At 45.4% G+C, this 20,145-nt stretch overlaps 1 protein-coding gene across 4 annotated transcripts in view; it reads left to right on the forward strand.

Moving 5' to 3' along the window:
* Positions 1 to 20,145, forward strand: part of CDK5RAP2 (CDK5 regulatory subunit associated protein 2) — a 185,412-nt gene that overhangs the window by 58,973 nt on the left and 106,294 nt on the right. For all 4 annotated transcript variants that reach the window (XM_060100621.1, XM_060100623.1, XM_060100622.1 and 1 more), the window contains exon 12: positions 2,801 to 3,019. In XM_060100621.1, coding sequence (XP_059956604.1) covers positions 2,801 to 3,019 — 219 coding nt within the window. The remainder of the gene's footprint in view (positions 1 to 2,800; positions 3,020 to 20,145) is intronic.

The raw sequence follows: 20,145 nt of genomic DNA on the forward strand, positions 1-20,145 counted from the left end.
TAGTTTATTGGTGTTAACTGGAATCTTCCCTGGAATGGGCAAGACAGAATAGTGCTCTGGGAAGAACACAGGCTCTGGAGTCGTTTGAATCCCGAATTTAATCACTTATAGTCTGTTGACAGGCTAGTCATTTAACAGTTTTGAGCCTCAGTTACTTAAATAGGGATAATAATGTGTACTTTGTAGGGTCCTATGAGAGACTGAGATATAATATGTGTAAAAGTGCCTGGTTTAGTCCCTCATACATAATCAGTGCTTAATAAAAGGTAACTATGAAAATTGTTCAAGGTGAGCGTTTTCCCAAATCATTGTTTATCTTCTTTTCTCTTTTTGAGTTTATTTAAATAAGCACTGCCCCAGATACATTTTTTGGGTGCGCCTGTGACCTGGGTTTCCCATTTCTTTTTATTTATTTTAATTTTAAAGGAAACTAAAACAGAAGCTTCTATAAAACCTACTTTGGAATTTGAATGGCTTTCTCCCTCAGCCTCTGTTGCTGTGTCCTAGACAATAGTTGGGGAAGCATGGGACCAGATGGCTGGGTTGTAGGGGCCCGGGAACAGTGGAACCCCTCTGCCTCTGGAGTGACCGTGGTTGTAGCCCACCTCTGCTGAGCAGCTAGGACTTCACTGTCGACAGAGGCAGAGATGGATTTCTTGGGAAGGCCCGGAAGCTGGGGCCAGTCCCTTTACTCCACAGTCTGAGCTACGACCTTGACAGCTCGAGTGTCCCTTGCTTTAAAATTTTTAATCTTGTCCTCAATCTAATTCAAAAGTCAGATTTTTTAAAAAGTTAATTTTCTTCTGAGTATAAGTATTATATATGTTTCAAAATTTTTTTCAGAAGACTGGCAAGAAGGGAAAAAAGGGACATCAGGAAGTTCCCCAACCACTACTAACGCCTTGTTGTTTTTCCTTCTAGGCTTTCTCCTATGCATAGATTTTATTTTGTAGATCATTTACAATTTGATTTTTTTTTAATTTATTTATTTTTGGCTGTGTTGGGCCTTCATTGCTGAACGCAGGCTTTCTCTAGTTGCGGCGAGCGGGGGCTATTCTTCGTTGGTGCGTGGGCTTCTCAATGTGGTGGCTTCTCTTGTTGTGGAGTACGGGCTCTAGGCGCTCGGGCTTCAGTAGTTGTGGCTCGCGGGCTCTAGAGCGCAGGCTCAGTAGTTGTGGAACACGGGCTTAGTTGCTCTACGGCATGTGGTATCTTCCCGGTCCAGGGATTGAACCCTTCTCCCCTGCATTGGCAGGCGGATTCTTAACCACTGAGCCACCAGGGATTTTTTTTTTTTTTTAATGTAACATAGTGACTTAGAAATATTCACATATTATCAAGTTTTTGTAAATATAGTTTTAAGGTTTTATTGTGTGGCTTTGTCATAGTTTATTCGTTTTCATATTCTTGCACATTTAGGTTGTTTCTTATTTTTCACTGTTTTAAGTAATTCTTTGATGAATGACTTTGTTTTGTTTTGAAAGAATTTATTATTTATTTATTTATTTATTGGCTGTTTTTGGGTCTTCATTGCTGCACGTGGGCTTTTCTCTACTTGCGGCAATCAGGAGCTACTCCCTGCCGTGGTGCACAGGCTTCTCACTGTGGTGGTCTCTCCCGCTGCGGAGCATGGGCTCCAGGTGCAGGGGCGTCAGCAGTTGTGGCTCTCAGGCTCAGTAGTTGTGGCGCACGGGCCTAGCCGTACTGCAGCATGTGGGATCCTCCCGGATCAGGGCTCGAACCCGTGTCCCCTGCACTGGCAGGCGGACTCCCAACCACTGCGCCACCAGGGAAACCCCAGTGACTTTGTATATAAGGCTTTTCCCCCTTATATTTTGGATTTTTCTCTGAGATTGAATCCTAGGAATGGAATTATTGGGATGATTATGAACATCTTTATATAATACACACATACTTGATGTACATAATCTGCCCACGGGGAGTTCTATCAATGTACATTCCTGCCAGCATATTTCTTGGCTTCTAGATGCTTGGTCAGTTCTTGAAACGTGAATGTTAATTGTGCCATTTCCCAATAAGCTTGCCAGCACTGGATAATCTCATTAAAACAATCTCACTTGTTAAGTGAAAGCTTGTTTTAGTTTACTCTTTTTGATTATTGGTGAGTTACGACATTTTTTCATATGCATGATAATCACATATGTATTTTCTCTAATAAACTGTATTAATGAAATAAACATGTTCTTGACACGTGTAGACCTCCGACTCTGCTGAACTTGTAGTCTCTTGAGGTGGCTATCGATTACTAGGCTGACCACTCCTTTTTCTCTAGATGACTGTGGGTTCATCTCTATCAGAGATGAACATTGCCAGTACTTGAATCCATCTCTGCTTTTCAAATAAAATTCTTTATTTTCTATCTTTTAAAAATAACTTAAACTATTACAGAAATAACATGCTCACTAACCTTACGACATTTGAAAATACAGAGAAATAAAGGAAAAAAATCATCTGTATTCCCACCCTACTAAATACAGTTACTATTAACATTCTGTGCTTTTCTTTCTCATCTTTAAAAAAAAAAGTTCTTTTACACAATAATTGTAGCCTTTTCCCCCTTAACATCAACGTCATAACATAAACACCACCCTGTGTTATTTCAAAACTTTCATATTATTTGTGCTGTGGGTCCTGAATGTTATGTTAATTTCCACCTCCCTCCACCCCGCCCCGACCAAAAAAACAAAACAAAACTGGTGAACAAGGAGCACCGATTTCTTGGTTTGTTTACTGAGCTGTGAAAATCATCCCAGCTCCCCTTCCCCTCCTTTTCTTCTAGGGGTCTGAAGATTACGAGGCTGCTCTGTTAGAAAAGTCAGCCCTTTTGGCTGAGCTGCGCTCAGAAAACCTCACCAAGAGCACAGAGAACCACAGACTGCGTAGGAGCATTAAGAGAGTCAGCCGGGAGCTGAGCGACCTGCAGCAGGAGAGGGAGAGACTGGAGAAGGAGCTGGGGGCAGCCCACCGAGAGAGGAGCAAGGGAGACCGCATCACCCACGTGAGTGCTGCTCGGCCCTCGAGGTAGTGGGCAGGGTGCTTGCGCTGGCCGGGGCTCTTCGGCTGTTTTAGGGAGACAGATATTCATCGCCGAAAACTTAGAAAAACCGGAAGAATATAAAATATTTCACTCACCATCTCGTCACCTAAAAATGACCAGTCTTAGCTATTTGATGTTCTAGTCCTTTTATTCTCTCTCTCTCTCTCTTTCTGTCACACACACGCACACACACACACACGTGTGCACATTATTGGTGTCAAGCTGAAAATGCATTTTTGTATTGTTTCTTTTTTTTTTTTTTTTTTATTCAGTGTTCTCCCTTCGGTGTGGGGCCGTCATGAGTGTTCTTCAAAAACGTGTTTTTTTGTGTGTGAACATAATGGTTCATCACTTGAATGTGCTACAGTTTATTTAACTAGTCCTTACTGTAGGATGTTTAGTTCATTATATATATATATATTTGCCTTATAACAAATGCTGCAGCAAACATCCTTGACCATAAATATTTATCCACTGTTTATTTCCTGATAGAGGTATAATTACTGGGTCAAAGAGTATGAATATTTTAAAGACTATTTTATAGATACACCCAAATTGTTCTCCAGGAAGATTACACCACGTTTCCCTAGGTGAGAGTGATCTTTTTTTAAGACTACTCTATTTAGCATTGGATGTTAGTATTTAAGAAATTCTCTCTGAATCTGGTAGACAAAGAAGTTGATCTTTTACAGTTTCTGTCATGTTTAAACGTAAGTATTCAGCATCCTGAGAGTCACGTCCAGATCCACAGCCTCGGTGCAGTCGGGTAGCACAGGGACTGAGTCTGAGTGATCGTTGACACTCAGGTTAAACGAATTCCCTGCACGGGCGCCTGGGGCAGGCAGAGTCACTGGAGTCGAGAGCTCGAAGGAGAGCCCGCAGGTACCAGAGGTTGGTTCTCTGGTGGCTGCTGTTGGCAGGGACGGGACGTCAGGACCATAGTGTGAAATCCTAAGGCTGGCACTGACAGGAGGACTGAAATATAAATGTTTGTCTATTTTAACAGAAATTTTAACGAACATCAAGAGAGCAATAATGGAAACTTAGGAAAATAAGAAAATGTCGCCTATAATTCCACCACCCTCATAAAGTAACTCTGTTTTTCAGTATCACCCTTTAGTCCTGGTGCATTTGGGGCCCCAGTCCAATCAGAGGCTAAATACTGTTGTGTGTTCTTTGATCACTTTCTCTCTCTTGGCCATCTCCCTGTGTTGTGTAGGCTCCAGAGCCGTCACGCTGAATGATGCATACGCTTCATCGAATAGATTTCACATGATTTACTTAATAATTACCTCCTCTCTTGGACATTTTGGCTGTTTAAGTAATGCCACAATGATCATCTTTGGGCATAAAGGCATTTTTTTTTATTTGAAATCCCAAGGATAGATTCTGAGGATTATACTAGTTAATCATGCTGCCAAATTATTTGTCCAAAGGGCTCGCCCAGTTTATGATGCCACCAGCAATATTGGTGTATACCAGTTTATTGCATGTTATTAAAAGACCTGTCTCATATTTATTCAGTGTTACTGAACACCAAATATATCTAGGTGAGATGCTGATGGAAATACATGGCATGAGCCCTGAATGTTTTATTTTTTCCTTAAGGGAGGTGAAAATGTTATACATGACAAAATGCAAAGCAGTGTAAAACCCAGAGCTAATTCGTGCAGCTTACATAGTCAGTGCGAAAGATCCTTGTGGGGCAGAGTAGTCAGGGGAGCCTTCTAGAGGAGATGACACTTAAGTTGAGTGAGCAGTGTGAGGTCTGAGTCGTGTTCCTCTGTGGATGAGGTAAAGAAAAGACTGGCCAGAGGGTCCTTCTATAGAGGTCAGTTTTCATAACCAATTCTTAGATCCTTCACTGTTGGATAACATTTTTTTTTTCAGTTTAGTTTGTCCCCTCCATCCCCCTGTATCATATAAAAATGTTTATTCAATAGAAATTGGATTCGGGAGACACACACAAACACACACACACACCTAGGTGTATAAAATACTTAATTGTTTCTTTACATTATAACTTACACTTGAAATGGCTATATAACATTACATCAAGTGGATACGCTGTAATTTATTTACCAATCCCTCTATTATCAGACAATGTTGGTTCCATTATTCACTTGTTCATGAAAACCCTAGTGCTTCTAAAAGAATTTTGGACTGCTGTTGATAAGAAGATTTATTCCTAAGTAACATGCATACGTCTTCATAAGGAAGCAAGGAATGCTTGGCAAGGAATGGAAGGGGCATGTGACAGTGAGAAGGAGAGACTGGAGTGAAGTATACTGCGGGTGGGCTTTAAGTAACTTAGGCAGAAAGGGGAATGCATTGCCTTGGGTAACTAAACGGCTGGAAGGGCAGGGGTCACAGGAACTCTGCCGGGACCGAGTCCATGTCTCTCTGAGAGCTGGCTTCTCTTTCTTGCGTCCTCTTACGCCAGCTCCAAGTGGTTGGACCCACCATTGCCAGCCTTGCTGGGATCACAGCTCCCCAGTTTAGTACATGAGATGAAGGAGGACTCTCACACCCCACTACCCCTGTTGTCCCCTGGTCGGGAGGGTCAGACAGGTGAGGTATCGAGAGGCCCAGCTTGGGTCACATGCTCATTCTTTGTCAGAAGTGGGTGTGTGCATGTGTGTGTGTGTGTGTGTGAGCTCGTGTATCATCACTGGCAGCTTCCCCTAGAACCACATGTTTGGAGGGAGTGAGCGGTTATCCAGAGAAGGCGCGGCTTTGTTTCAGGGCAGTGGGCACCAAAATAGCAGCTATGCCTCTGGATGCTCACCTCAGGTGAGCGTGCCTGTGACTCAGGGCTTCCTAGTGTTTCATCACGGCTGCTTTTCTACATTGAGTCATGCATGTTTCTGACAAGACGATCTGGCCGTGGTTTCTTTCTTTTTGAGCATGTATCGCATCACAACGGTATCTCTTCTTAACTTCTGGTTTTATCCTAAGAATTTGACTGTGTCCATCTTGTGAGCATGCTTTGCACCCAATCTTGGGGGCACTGGCCTGTTCAGTGTCTGGGGAAACCTGCTGGGGTGACTTTGCCTTATGGTGCTAGGACGCTTGCAGAGGTAGAGTGTAACCCACCAGCCTTGCATGGCTTATCAGCTGGTTCTGCTAACTAGGCTCTTTAATTAACTAGAGCCTCCCACTCACCAGCTGCTATTGCTGTTGCTTTTGGATTGAAACAAACAAAACCCCAGGCCTTTTGGTGGCCTCTGTGTCTGGCTTGGCAATGGAAAGGACTCCCTGCATGCGTTCAGCCACATTGAACGCTTTGTGCAGCCCCTCAGCTCTGCCTGGGGACAGTTCCGGGATGGAGATAGGAACAGAGCAACCACGGGAGCACAGAGCAGGATCGGAGAAGGCTCCCCGGGAAAGTAACTTTCCAACTGGTTCTGAAGTTTGAGTTGAAGGTTACGAGCTAGGCGAGGGAGAGGAGAGTCTCGTATAGGAGGTGAAGGTACACAGGTGTGAGCGAGTGTGGTGTTTGGGGGAAGAAGAGTTTGGGGCTGTTGTGAAGGGTGGCTTTAACCTAGAGAGAGGCTGAATTGTAGAGGGCCTTGGATACAGAGTTTGGGAGTGTGGACTTGACCTACAGGCAGTGGGGGGCCCCTGTCGAGGGGGAGTTAAGCAGAGGACTGTTAGGATCAGATTTGCAGTTTAGAGAGACTTGTCTGATGGAGGTCTGGAGAATGGGTTGGCTGCGGAGAGCCTGGAGACAAGAAGATGAGAAAAGGCACGTGATGTGTGTCAGGCTCCGGGAGGTCGGGGATAGAGGGGAAAGAGGAGGAACCTGCTCCTCTGTAATGCCGCTCAGGTGTGGCTTCTGGGCTGTCTGGGTGCGTACTAAAGCTCCCCTCCAGGATTCGTGAATACTCAGCATTTACTCAAACTTCACCGCATCCCACAGGTAGGGCTGAAAAACACCGGTAAGAAAATGTGTTCCAAACACTGGTCTTTTTCTCAGTCCACATTCAGCTCAATCCTCAACACCCTCTGTTAATGAAAACTGCTGTTACAGAGTGATAGAAGTGAAGCAGATATGATTTCTTAGGTGTATTCTTCTCCAGTGTACTTTACAGTTAATACAAGGACTGCCTGTCTTTCCCTTGGTGCTCACAGCCCTGTGATTGGGCATGCAAAAGGTTTTTCCCATTTTACAGATTAATCAGAGCCTCAGAATTTTTTTTCTTTAATAAATTTATTTATTTATTTATTTTTCTCTGCGTTGGGTCTTTGTTGCTGTGCGCGGGCTTTCTCTAGTTGCGGTGAGCCGGGGCTACTCTGCGTTGAGGTGAACAGGCTTCTCATTGCGGTGGCTTCTCTTGTGGAGCACGGGCTCTAGGCACACAGGCTTCAGTAGTTGCAGCACGTGGGCTCAGTAGTTGTGGCTCGCGGGCACTCGAGCGCAGTAGTTGTGGCGCATGGGCTTAGTTGCTCCACGACATGTGGGATCTTACCTGACCAGGGCTCGAACCCATGTCCCTGGCACTGGCAGGCAGATTCTTAACCACTGTGCCACCAGGGAAGCCCCGGAGCCTCGAATTTAAATGGCTTGATCATGGTCACATAGAAAGTGATAAATATGTGACATGGATCCAAGTCTGTGGACTCTTAATTTCAGGACTTCACCTAAGATACCATGCTGAGGCTATGGCAAACAATATTTATGTTAAGAATACTGTGCTTTTAGCAAAAAGGAAGATTGATACAATTTCAGCTTTTCAGCGGACTACAATAATCCATTTTCAAGACCACCCACCTTGAAGTATTTTGGTTATTTGAAGCTTTCAGACTTCTAATTTCTTTCTTTCTGTGTTTCAAAAACATCTTCAGAGGTTTATGGAAAGTCATAAAATTAAATGAGGTGAAAGGCATTAGGGTCACGGAACAATAAGTGTGACCAGTGAAATGGAGGCAGGTGAGTGAGGAGAAGTGCCACTTGTGAGAGCCGTCACAGTGCTGAAGAGGGGGACTTAAAATCCAGGTGGGGCTCCTGGCAGCGAAAGTAAAAAGGGAAATTCAGTTACAAGGTCTCCGGTGTCTATAAGAAGAGCACGTTAAGGTAAAGGGACAGCTTTTGCTGGCACTGAGGCCTGAGGGAAGTATTTCCTCTGGTGGGTTTTTATAAAGAGTTCTCAGAGCAGTATACAGACTCTTCGACAATACCCCATTCAGTAGAAGCAGTTTTGCACAGGGCCAGATCAATGTCACCCAAGTCTGTTAAGCTTGTAAGTATTAAGGTTTTCAGTCCCCAGGACTCTCTCTAGCTGTTTCCCATTATTCTCATTTCTTGGACCAGAATTTCAAAATAAGTGGGAAATACTGCAGCCCTGTTGAGAGATGATCCCCAACTCAAAGCCTTTGCGGTGGTCCCCTGTCAAGCAGTATGGGCTTTTGTGGCATTCCTTGAATTCGTTCTGATGGCAAGCCAGCCTCTCTTGGATGTGATCAAACCATCCTTTGCTCATGCCAAAAACATGTATTGCTGTCTCATTGTGCCTGCTCTTAAGCATTCTGGAGGGAGACAATGCCTGTCTGAAAATGCAGCTTGGATCCGAGGCATCTGAATTCACTGTGTCTAATGGTGCGTGAACACTGAGACGTTTGGCTGTGAGAGTCAGTTCATTGTTTGTTTGTTTTAATTGCCTGTGATTGCAGTGACCTAGTAGTGCCAGGCAACTCAGCATGTGTGGTAATTTGCAGTTTGCTCATTTGTTTATTCAAGGGACATTTATTGACCACTTGCAGTAGTGCAGGCACCGTCGGTAGGCACAGGTGAATCCAAGCTTTGGCTTCCACCTCGAAGTCTTACAAAAAGAAAGGTCAAAAAGTGAGGGTCTCACGGATAGATTCCCTTTATTGTGTTATACCTCCTTGCCACCAGAGGGACCCACATCCCTTCAAAGAAATTCAGGAGGCCTTTGCAAAAAACAAAGAAAACCCCCCAGTATTCCCAAGTCGGTGTCCTAACTGTGATGTTTAAAATGTCCTAGGTTCTGTGGTCTAACAGCAATGCTGCTTAGATTCTCACATCCTTGCCCTCACATCTCTGGCTTCGATACCTTGTTTGGCTCCAGAGACTCAAGGCACTTCTGTGCGTGTGTGTGTGTGTGTGTGTGTGTGTGTGTGTGTGTTTGGTGATAGAGGTAAATCTTGTTTCTAGATTTGCTGTCTCTGGTTCAGGCGTTCTGTGTGCTGCTCGGGGTGGGTGCAGGGAGGAGAGGGACAAGTCATAGTCTTTTTCTTCTCCTTTATAAGCACCGTTTATTAGACATTGGTTTAGCCTGTTCCCCAGACTGTCTCATAATGCTCTCATCTGTTACGAGACCTGTCACCCACCACTCTGACAAGTGTGTGCTTCAGTACCTGGGCCCTTCGCTCTGTGGGGATGCATTTTCTGGCTACAGCCCAAAGATCTAATTAAAGTTGTACCCGTCACCCAGCTGGCTAATCCTGTGTGCTTTGACAGGAGCGGGTGTAATTTCAGGGTGGCTCAGCCTGAACCCCTCCGGTTCTCACGTGTGTTTATTGACGGATAGCTCCAGATGAGGTTGCGGGAACATTCAGGACATCTTTTGGTGAACCATCATCAAAACCTGGCATTTGGAGACAGTGTCTGTAGGCTGTAGGCTAGTTGGTTTAGGGCTGAGACCACAGACCTGAGGTGGTAGTGTGATTTTTACCAAGGGTCAAGAGCTCCCCCCACCCTTTTTCTTAAGGTCAGCTGTAAAGATTTTGAGTCGGTATCCTTGTAGAATGTGCAGTTTAAATGACCTGTGTGGGAGAAGTTTTGTCTTTGCAAATTCCAGTTTCTCATAAGAGAGGCACAAATGCAGAGACTTGGGAGTCAGACCGGATTTGAATCCCGGTTCCATCGCTTGCTAGCTTTGCGGCTGGGAACCAGCTACTTTGCCTCTGCAGACTGCGGTGTCCATTTCTTGTCAGAAAAACAGACATCAGTTGTGAGGATTCTATGAGATAAGGTATAGCACTTAGCGTTACACCTGGCGCATCATCAATGATCAATAAATAGTAGCTCTTTTGTTGATGGTGATGACGTCACTGCCTTGGGTGCTAGAAACTTTGCAATTTAGTGGGTATGTTTGGGACAGGGGAAAACAGTGCCGGACTTGGGTTGGAATCTCAGCATCAGCAGGTGCTTAACTCTGAGCTTCCAAGCCAGTTACTTAATTTTTCTAAACTGATGTTTACTCCCCTAAAATGGGGTTGATGATATCTAATCTAAGATTAAATAAATGGATAATAACATTGAATGCAGGAGTGAATGCCTGCTGCGGTTCCTGGCTCACAGAGGGCGATGCTTATTACATAGATCCCTTCTTTTCCTTCCTCTCTTCCTGCTTTTAATGGTGTGGCGGGAGCTGTCTCAAGACCTGGGGTGACACAGCCCAGCCCACTAGACTCTCTAACAGGCGCTGCTGACTAATAAATGTGTTCTGCCCTTTCACCAGTCCAGGCAACAAAGCTGTAAATTCCTTCGTTGATCAGCACTCACCTCTCCTCTGAAGAAAGTGCTTGTTTGTTCCTTTTCAACTGATTAATCCCTCTAGGAAGGGCGTCAGAACCCTTTTGGAGTGACAGGCCCTGGGGTGTGAGTGGCTCCTGCGTGGGCCTGCTGGGGAAGCTGGTTTAGAAGACTGTTCCCATCGCTTTTCACGGGGAATTGGGGAATTGCTATCGTCTCTCTGGGGTGCAAACAGAGAGGCTTTCCCTCATCTCTGGTTCTTCCTTCATAAGTTCTGTGCTAGGCTCTGTCCTGGGCACTGAGAGTACAGGACTGAATCAAGTCAGACACAGTCTCTGAAGAAATCTCGTAGAGAAATATAATAGAAATGCAGACAAGAGCTAATTAAAGTATAGCATGATGAGTGCTGATAGAGGGATGGCCCAAGTGCCTTGGGAACACAGAGAATGCAACTGTGCTGAGAGAGGTGCTGGGGAGGGGGAGGGAGGCTTCACCCAAGAGGTGGGTTTGAGCTGAGACCTGAAGGCTAAGTAGCAGTTTGCCTGGGGATGAGGGAGACAGGAGGTGGAAATGCGTTCCTGGTAGAGGGAAGGCCTGTGCAAAGGCTGGGGCATGAATGAGCCTGGCACCCGGGGAGCGGGGAGGGGGCTGGAGGAGAGGGCAGGTGTGTTCTGCTGCATCGTTCAGGTGGGGTTTTAGAGACGTGTGGTGCCTCGCCTGGCGCCTGACAGCTGGGCCTCGGCCCCTGCACAGCTTGAGCTTCGCCACCTTTGTCCGTTCGTTCTTCCCCAGCTTCCTGGTGGAGCCTGCACGGAGCTCCCTGCTCAGAGCTGCACTGCTCGCAGCCAGTACCACGCATGTTTGTCGGTCTCTTAGGCAAAGACTGTCTCATTTCAGTGGTTTCTGTTTATTTATGTTTTGAGCATATGAATCCTTTGTTCAAATCAACTCTTCTGGAGAGAAAACTTAGAAAAGTGGAGCTGCTCAGGGTGGGGTGGGGTGAGGTAGGAGTCCTGGGAGCCCCTCTCACCCCACCTCATCCCACTCCTGCCTCAGCCCCCAGCAGCCACGAGGCTCCATAGAGCGTGGCTGGAACGCCAGTATCTCCTACTAATTCTGGAGATTCTTACATCACTGAGTTCCTGTACCTCATTAAGATTTTGGAGAAGTTTCCTTTGTATATTTAAAGGTAACTACTGAGCACTTTGACAAGCTTTCTCACAGTGAAACCTGATAAGATGGAAATTTGATGGATGAGAACCTTCTCATTCTCCATCTGGCTAGAGATAAAACAAACCAGCTGCCTGGAGAAGGAAGTGTGAGGGCCTGGCTTTTCATTTCTAACGTGATTCTAAGATTACAGGGGTATTTTATTTTTCATACAGCCCACTTTAAAAACAACAACAACAACAAAAACTGCCCTAAGAGAGCTCTGATATGCAAAGGCATTGCTCAGCTCAGTGTTGGCCCAGAGTGTGCCTGGGAATCTTCGAGGAATATGGCCCATTTGGATGGAAATTGAGGCTGCTCAGTTCATGGCGTCACGCAGACTTGCTGGGGCCACTCTCACTTTAAAGCAGGATGGTGGTCTGGTGTAGGATAGGGGTCTTCAAACTTTTTCCCCCTGTCTCTTTGTTCAGAAGCAAATAAACAAATGTACTAAGGGAGCTCTGCAGATTCCTGCATTAAAACCAAATATAAATTTCCATGCTTTTCCCCCAGCCAACCGACTCAGTTTCTGGAGGAAGGCCCGGGAACATGTAGTTAGATGATGCTGATAGCCGGCCAGGCTTGGGCATTGCTAATCCGAGGGCTTCGCAAGTTCGGTTTGAAAAACCACTAGTTTAGTAAAAAGAACACAGATAGACCTGGTTTTAAATCCTGATTCCACCACTTTTTACTTTGGTTAAGTTGCTTGAGCTCTCTGAACTGCAGTTTCCTGATTGGTACAATGGGTGTAATCAGAACCTCTACTTCGTAGGGCTGCTGTGAGAGGTGGATGAGGTGTGATGGATGTAAAGTACCCAGCACTCTCCGAAGTGCTGTAGAGGTTTATAGAATAAAGTGGTGGGTAGCATTTTGGGAGGATGATTGCTGGGGGCCAGAGTAATCAGGGAGGGCTTTGTTCGAAGGGGTGGCCCTCGGATTGGCCCTTGTAAGATAAGCGTGCTGTCTCCAGGCAGAACTGGGGAGATTTTATTATTTTGTTTCCAGATGGAGGGGACGGGCTGGAGGCAGGTGGGGGCCTGGAGTGCTGATGGAGCAGCTGGGTGAGATAAGGCTAGATAGAAGGTAAGCTGGAGCTGCTGGAGGGAGCCCACTGAGGGGAGCCCAGAGTGACTGCTTGTTAGGTAGCATCGTCCTGCAGTTAACTCAGAGTCCCTGAAGGGTTCTGGGCAGAGATGTCATGATCAAAGGAGTGCATGTGGTTTGGTGGGTGAACGCAGAGTCAGGAGAGCACTTAGACAGCGGTTGCCGTTGACCAGATGGGAGCCACGTGCTGAAGAAGGCAGTGCGGTGGGCTGGAGGGAGGGAGGGGATACTTCTCTCTCTGCCCCCAGTGCTTCAGCTTTGCCCGTCCTCCCTTCTAATGCCTCCTCCAGGGAGGAGGAGGGGCTGATCTGGTTAATCAGAGTCCAGGATATTCATTGCGCCGTCCTTGCTCATGGGTTCCTGTACCTTAAGAGCCCAGCTTCTGGATTCTTCTGCTTTCCTGCTGCAGACCTAGCCGGGCTTGGCCCTTGCTGGGCGGGCTGACATCCTCATTTCCTCAGTCGTCTTCTTTTTCCACTTCTGCCTCTACTTGAGTGAGAGGACTCGGATGGCTCCCTTAAGCTGCATATCCCCTCCCTGTTCCCCCCACCCCGAAAAAAAAAAAAACAGCCGTCAGTTTTATTAGAAAGCTCTACTTTGGATATGAGATTGTCCAGACTTGTACTTTGCTTTTCAGTCTGCGATTGTTTCATATGTTCAGTGCCTCTGAGAACTCTGGGGGTGTGGGGAGGGCAGTAGGAGTGGATGGCAGGGCAGGACTTGGGCACTCGTGGCCATGTGGAAGCATCAAAGCCGCACTCTTCATCTCTTACGGGCTCTGTGTGGAGGATGCGCTGGACCTTCAGGCCTGGGTCTCCTGTTGGATGAGGAGGTGTGTGTGAGAGGCAGGGGGAAGAGCTGAACCTTGGATGATGATGCTGTGCCCAGACGAGGAAGGGTGGGAGGAGAGGTCATTCTGGAGCGGGGGTTGGGGGCTGCAGGGAGAGATGGAGGTGACACAGCATTGTCTCCGGGGCACCTGCTTCTGTGCCGGGCACCCATCTTTCAATTAACCCTCCAAGGATGCTAGGAATCTATATTAGTATCTCCATTTACTGGAAAGGAAACAAAGATTTAAGTTATCTATCTCTGGCCGCACAGCTAGTTAGCGGTAGAGCCAGGATTCAAGGCTAGGTCTGTCTGTCTTCACAGCCCAGAAATATTGCAGGAGGTTTGGGGAAACCGCCCAAGTTTATCAATTTTCATCTCTGATGGTTTTGCTCAGGCGAGACATGCCGTTGCCATACCTCCCCTAAACCTTGATTATAACTGCTGGTGCCGAGCCCACGAGCCCATCAGCTGTCTCTGTTACCATGGCAGCCACTCCTCCTCAAGGCCACCTTGGCACACGTTTCCCCCCTCCCTGCAGTAGTCCTTTGACTCCAGGCCTTCCCCGACTGCTCTTCATGTGAGGTCCAAGATCCTTGGTCCTGCCTCGTTCATTAGCTGGTTTATTCCATCCATCCCGAGTCCTTGAGAAACTATAAAGTTAGCTCCGGGGGGTGGATTATTGACCAGTGGAGGCCCGTGTTGCAGGGTGGTTTAATACTTGCTTTGGTTTTACCAGTAGTGCAGCTGAGTGGGAAGAGCACAGAATGTGAGGTCAAACTGACTTGGGTTTGAATTTCAGCACCAGAACTTTCTTTTTTTTTTGCGGTACGCGGGCCTCTCACTGTTGTGGCCTCTCCCGTTGCGGAGCACAGGCTCCGGACGTGCAGGCTCAGCGGCCATGGCTCACGGGCCCAGCCGTTCTGCGGCATGTGGGATCTTCCCAGACCGGGGCACGAACCCGTGTTCCCCTGCACCGGCAGGCGGACTCTCAACCACTGCGCCACCAGGGAAGCCCCAGAACTTTCTTGTTATAAAGCTTTGTGAAAATCGTTCAGTCTCTACAAGCCCTAGGTTCCTCTCTGTAAACACAGGACTAATAATACTTACTGTGTAGACAGTTTTAAGGGTTAGAGATGTTTTATGTAAAAATGCCTTGGCCTTGGTAAATAGTAGTTCTGTTACTAAGCTTACAAGAAGAGAAACAGTTTGTACCCTTTGGTGTCCCGACTTTCCTTGAACTCCTGATTTATGCTGAGAGCGCTCTACCCCCAAAATGTACACGTGAACAAATTTCCATGGACTCCCAGGGACCGACCTGTTCAGTGGCCCTCAGGTTAAGAACCCCCCAATCTGGAGGAATGACAAAACTATACGTCCTTGGTGGGATTCTGGAACAGGTATGTTGTTTTCACGTTGTCAGCTCTGTTAGGTTGAGGGATAATATGGGGGAGAAAAGCAACAACATAGTGGCTTTTATCAAGTAAAACATGTAAGAAGTTGTTAACCTACGTTGCTGAATTAAAATTAAAAAAAAAAAAAAGAACTGGAGGATGGCATAAATGATTGCCGAACACACGCACATAGACAAAAACTTGACCAGACATCAAAATACGGGTCTGATAGGTGTTTTATAAAGGAGGGAACTGAATCTGGGAAGTGATGTAAGTGGACCTGTAATTACTGTGCACATGAGCAGTGTATACTTTCTACTTAGCATAATACACACATATTTTAAAATTAAAAAGTAGACAGGATCTTTCTAGGATGGCAGGTGAATTTATTGTGAATTTAAAGATGTACCTAAGTGGCTTAACAAAAGATTTCATTGTCCCTGTCTCAGCAGTTTTCAGGGGGAGGTTTGTTTAAAAGCAAGTGTCAGATGACCATTGAGTGGATTGGGATCATTGCATTAGTGGCTGATAACGAAGAAATCCAAAGCCTTGTCATTGTGTGGAAACGAACTGAGAGGCTTGGAATCAGACAGGTGCTGTCCCTTAGTGACTGTGGTTTTGGGAGAATTGCTTTACCTATCTGGACCTCTTTCCTCGTTCATAAAATGGGAGCAGTCCCATCTACCTCCTTCATTTATTCAGTCGTCCAACAGATATTTACTGAGTGCTGTTTTGGTTGTCTATTGCTACATAACAAATTACCCCTGAACTTGGTGTCTCAAAACATTACCATTTTATTATATCTCATGATTTTGTGGCTTAAGGGTTTGGGCAGGGCTCAGCTGGGTGATTTTCTGCTCTCCATGGCCCAGGTCACTCATGGCATTCAGCTGGTGGATGGGCTGGTCTGGAGGATCCGTAACTCTTCACTCACGTGTCTGCTGCCTTTTGGGGGATGGCTGGAAAGCTGACACAGCTGGGATTGTCAGCTGGAGACCTGTGTGTGGCCTCTGCAGCATGGCAGCATTAGGGTAGTTGTGTTTTTCGGATGGTGACTCCTAGTCCCAAGAGACACGAGTTGGAGGCTGCCAGTTTCTTAAAGGCTGGACCCAGAAACTGGCTTAGTGTTACTTCTGCCATATTCTCTTGGTCCTGGTAGTCACCGCACTGCCCAGACTTAATAGGAGGGGACACAGACGCCACACCTTTCGATGGGAAGGTCAAAGAGTTTATGGCTATCTTAAATCTGCCATGAGTGCCTACTATGTGCCAGGTACCATTCTAGGTGCTGGAGATACAACAGTAAACAAAATACACAAACCCCCCTGCTTTCATGGAGCTTACATCCTGGTAGGGGAGACTACAACCAAAACATACACATAATTAAACACCGCATTAGCAGACGCGATGAGGAAGAATAACGAAGGGAAGGGATATGGGGAGTGAGGTTGCGGTGGGACTCGTGGTGGTTATTTTAGGTGGGACGGGCTTGGGAAGACTGGACTGAGAAGGTGACATTTGAGCTCAGACTTGATGGAAGTGAGGGAGCAGCCTTGGGGAATTTTCCAGGCAGAGAGAGGAGCAAGTAGAAGAGCCTTAAGCTGGGAGTGTACGTGGTATGTAAGAGAGACGGCAAGAAAGCCGGGGCTGCCAGAGCGGAACAAGTGAGGGGACGGCAGCGGAAGAGGTCAGCGAGGTAGTGGGGGTCCAGGTGGAGTAAAGCCTTGCAGGCCACGTGGGTTGCAAAGGTTACGTGGGTTAATGTGATTTGACCTGCCGCAGCTTTTCTTACCAATGGAACCCAGGCGTGGGCGGTCCCGGGGCGGCCCCAGGCTACTGCCCACCAGCCCTGGCTGCTCCTCTGCGCTTGCGCCCCGTCCTCGTTCGGACTAGGACAGCTCGCTAAGCCGTCAGGAAGGCAAAACGATCACGAAACGTTCATCATCTGCCTGTTCTCTGGTAGCATTAGTAAGACAGGTGGACTTTGTCCTGGTGGCCTTTCTGATGTCGGGGGGGACTGTGCGAGAGTGTGCGAGTGTGTGTGTGTGTGCTTGTGTACGCTCACCGTGGGCGATTCTTGAGAGATCGGCTTTTCCTTAGAACCGTCCTCGAAACTACTTTCATGAATGGCTAAAGACAGTTTGCACAAGGGGAAATCCAGATAGTCAGATATATCAAAGCTGATGGTGGGGGCCATCAGAGATATGCGCATTCAAACCCTTGTGAAGGACCATCTGATACCAATTAAATTAGCAAAGATTTAAGAAAATAGTACTGGTGAGATTGTGGTGAAACAGGAAACTTAGGCTTTGTTGGTGGCATTTCAGCCACTGTCTTTTGGGAAGAAAGTGAATTCTTTTGTAGAGAGAATCCTCGAACCATGCTTATTATTATTACTCTTTGGCCTAGTAATTCCACTCTTGGAGATTTAGCCTAAGAAAACAAACCAGAAGTTAGAGAAAACCTGTTTTATGCACAGAGCTATTCTTTGCTCTATTACCCGTAAGAGCAGACAGAGACGGTGGGGAAATAGGAGACGTAGGATACTCTCATTCAAATGGATAGATAGGAAGATTGCGTGGTATCTTTCACTCAGCATCACCCGGTGACCTCATCTAGCCTTTCTCCTGGACTCAGAGGAGGAGAGCCAAGTTGTAAGCTCAGGCGCAGCAGCTCCGTGGACCTCCGTCTTTTGTATTTTTTTTTTTTAATAATTATTTTCTGGACGTTATACTCTTAAACTTTTCTTTTTAACTTTTAAGATTTTTTCTTTATGTGTCGTCATTGTTTAATTGGTGTGTGCTCTTTGTAGCTCATGGTGTAATGGAATAAAGTAACATTTTTAGGAAAAAATCCAAACCAAAGTTAAAATTGTATAAAAATTATGGCTGCAGATGGACAAGGGCTGACAGGAACGTCTGCAGTGGGAAAATGTCTTAATTTGTTGGCCCAACTGTATTGTGGGAGAAGGTTTTTATTCTTTAGCTTTAGAATTCTGTTACCGTTGCCTTATAATAAGCTCTTCTTTCCTCCCTCTAGAATTGAATTTCTGTTTACATTTATAATTCATGATAGGTTCTTGGTCCGGTTGTTTTGGATTAAAGGCTTAAGACAATCTTATCTTCATCTGTTTGCCCAAGAAAAAGAGTAACATTTAATTTTTGAAGTGGTTTCTCTCTTTTTAAAAAATGTTACTTTAAAAATGTTTACTTTATCCCCCATTATGAATGTGGTCTATATTTAGTATAAAATATTTTAAAAATTGAGAAAAAATAATTGAAAAGATCATCCGTAATCATGCGTTTTGGTAATTTCTTTCAGGTTTTTAATCATTGCTTTCAAAAAAAGTACTTATTAAAGAAAAACGCAAATGCACAGAAAAGGAGAGAGGATAGTACATTGACCCTCTGGTACTTGTCACCCAGCTCAGCACTCATCAACTCATAGCCAACCTTGTTTCAGCTATACCCTCCTCCCAACTCCCTCTCGTTCAACACTCAAGTATTTTAAGCAATTCCCAGGCATATTATTTTGTTGGTTTTTCAGTATGTTAAAAAAATATTTTTTTCCACTTCAGAAAGATTAATAATTTCTTAATATTACCAACTAGCCAATTAATGTTTAGATTTCCCTGTCTTATTTAAAAATTGTTGTAAACAGTTTGTTCAAATCATGATCTGGACGTTGTATTGATTGATAAGTCTCTTTTTAAAAAAGTTTTACTTTTGAAATAATTTTAGACATAGAGTAAAGATTTGAAATAATAACAGAGTTCCCATGTATCCTTCGTCCCACTTCCCCAGTGTTCACGTTTTACATAACTATGGAACACTCAACAGAATCAGGAGATTAACACTGATAAAATATTGTTATCTGCAGACTGTATTTGAATTTTGCCAGTTCTCCCATTAATGCCTCTTTTCTGGTCCAGGATCCACATTGCCTTTAATTGTCACGTCTCCTTAGTTTTGTCTAATCTGGGACAGTTGCTCAAGTCATTGTCTTTTGTGACCTTGACTCCTTTGAAGAGTACTGATCAGTTATCTTGTTACTGTCCCTCAATTTGGGCTTGTCTGATGTTTCTCTCATGATTAGATTGAGGTTATACATTTTTGGCAAGAATAGCATAGACAGGCTATGTCATATCTGGAGGTGCATAACGTCAATCCGTCTTATTTCTGGTGCAGTTAGTGTTGGTCACTTGGTTAAGGTGGGGGTCTCCTGGGTTTCTCCACAGTAAAGTTACTATTCTCCATTTGTGATAAGTATTTTGGGGGAAAATACTTTGACACTATGTAAATGTCTTGTTTCTCCTCATACTTTTAAGAATCTTATTGATGACCCTTACCTACAACAGTCATTACTGTGGTGTTTGCTTAGTGGTGATTTTCCGTCATTCCTTCTACACTTACTAATTGTAATTCTACTGTAAGGAAGGGCTGCCCCTTCTCCTGCAGTTATTTATTATATAGTTGTTTATATCAGTATGGACTCATGGATATTTGTTCTATTCTGTAGGTTGTTAAGCTGTTACTAGCGTGTTTTATTTTCTTGTTCAGATTGGCCCAGATATGGCCATTGGGAACTCCTTCAAGTTAATTCCTGTGTCTTTAACATTTCTTGAGCACTTCCACACTTGTTAGGGTCACAGGATGTCCTGGACTCTTCTTGTATTTTCCCTAACCCAATCCTGGAATCAACCATTTCTCTAAGGATCTCTGGTTTCTTTTATTGGAGAATGATATTTAGGAACCAAGATCTGAATGACAGGTATCCTCATTACTACTGGGGTGTCAATACTTCTAGACCTTGGCAGTAGACAGAGCTTGAAAATATGTTTGCATACATGCACATACACATCTGTATTTATTTCTATGTCCATCTCTGTGAGCAAGTGTGTGTGTGTGTGTATTAAGAAAGGGAAGCTAGGGCCTCCCTGGTGGCGCAAGTGGTTGAGAGTCCGCCTGCCGATGCAGGGGATACGGGTTCGTGCCCCGGTCTGGGAGGATCCCATATGCCGCGGAGCGGCTGGGCCCGTGAGCCGTGGCCGC

Source organism: Mesoplodon densirostris, chromosome 6, assembly GCF_025265405.1.
Source record: "Mesoplodon densirostris isolate mMesDen1 chromosome 6, mMesDen1 primary haplotype, whole genome shotgun sequence".
NCBI lineage: Eukaryota > Metazoa > Chordata > Mammalia > Artiodactyla > Ziphiidae > Mesoplodon > Mesoplodon densirostris.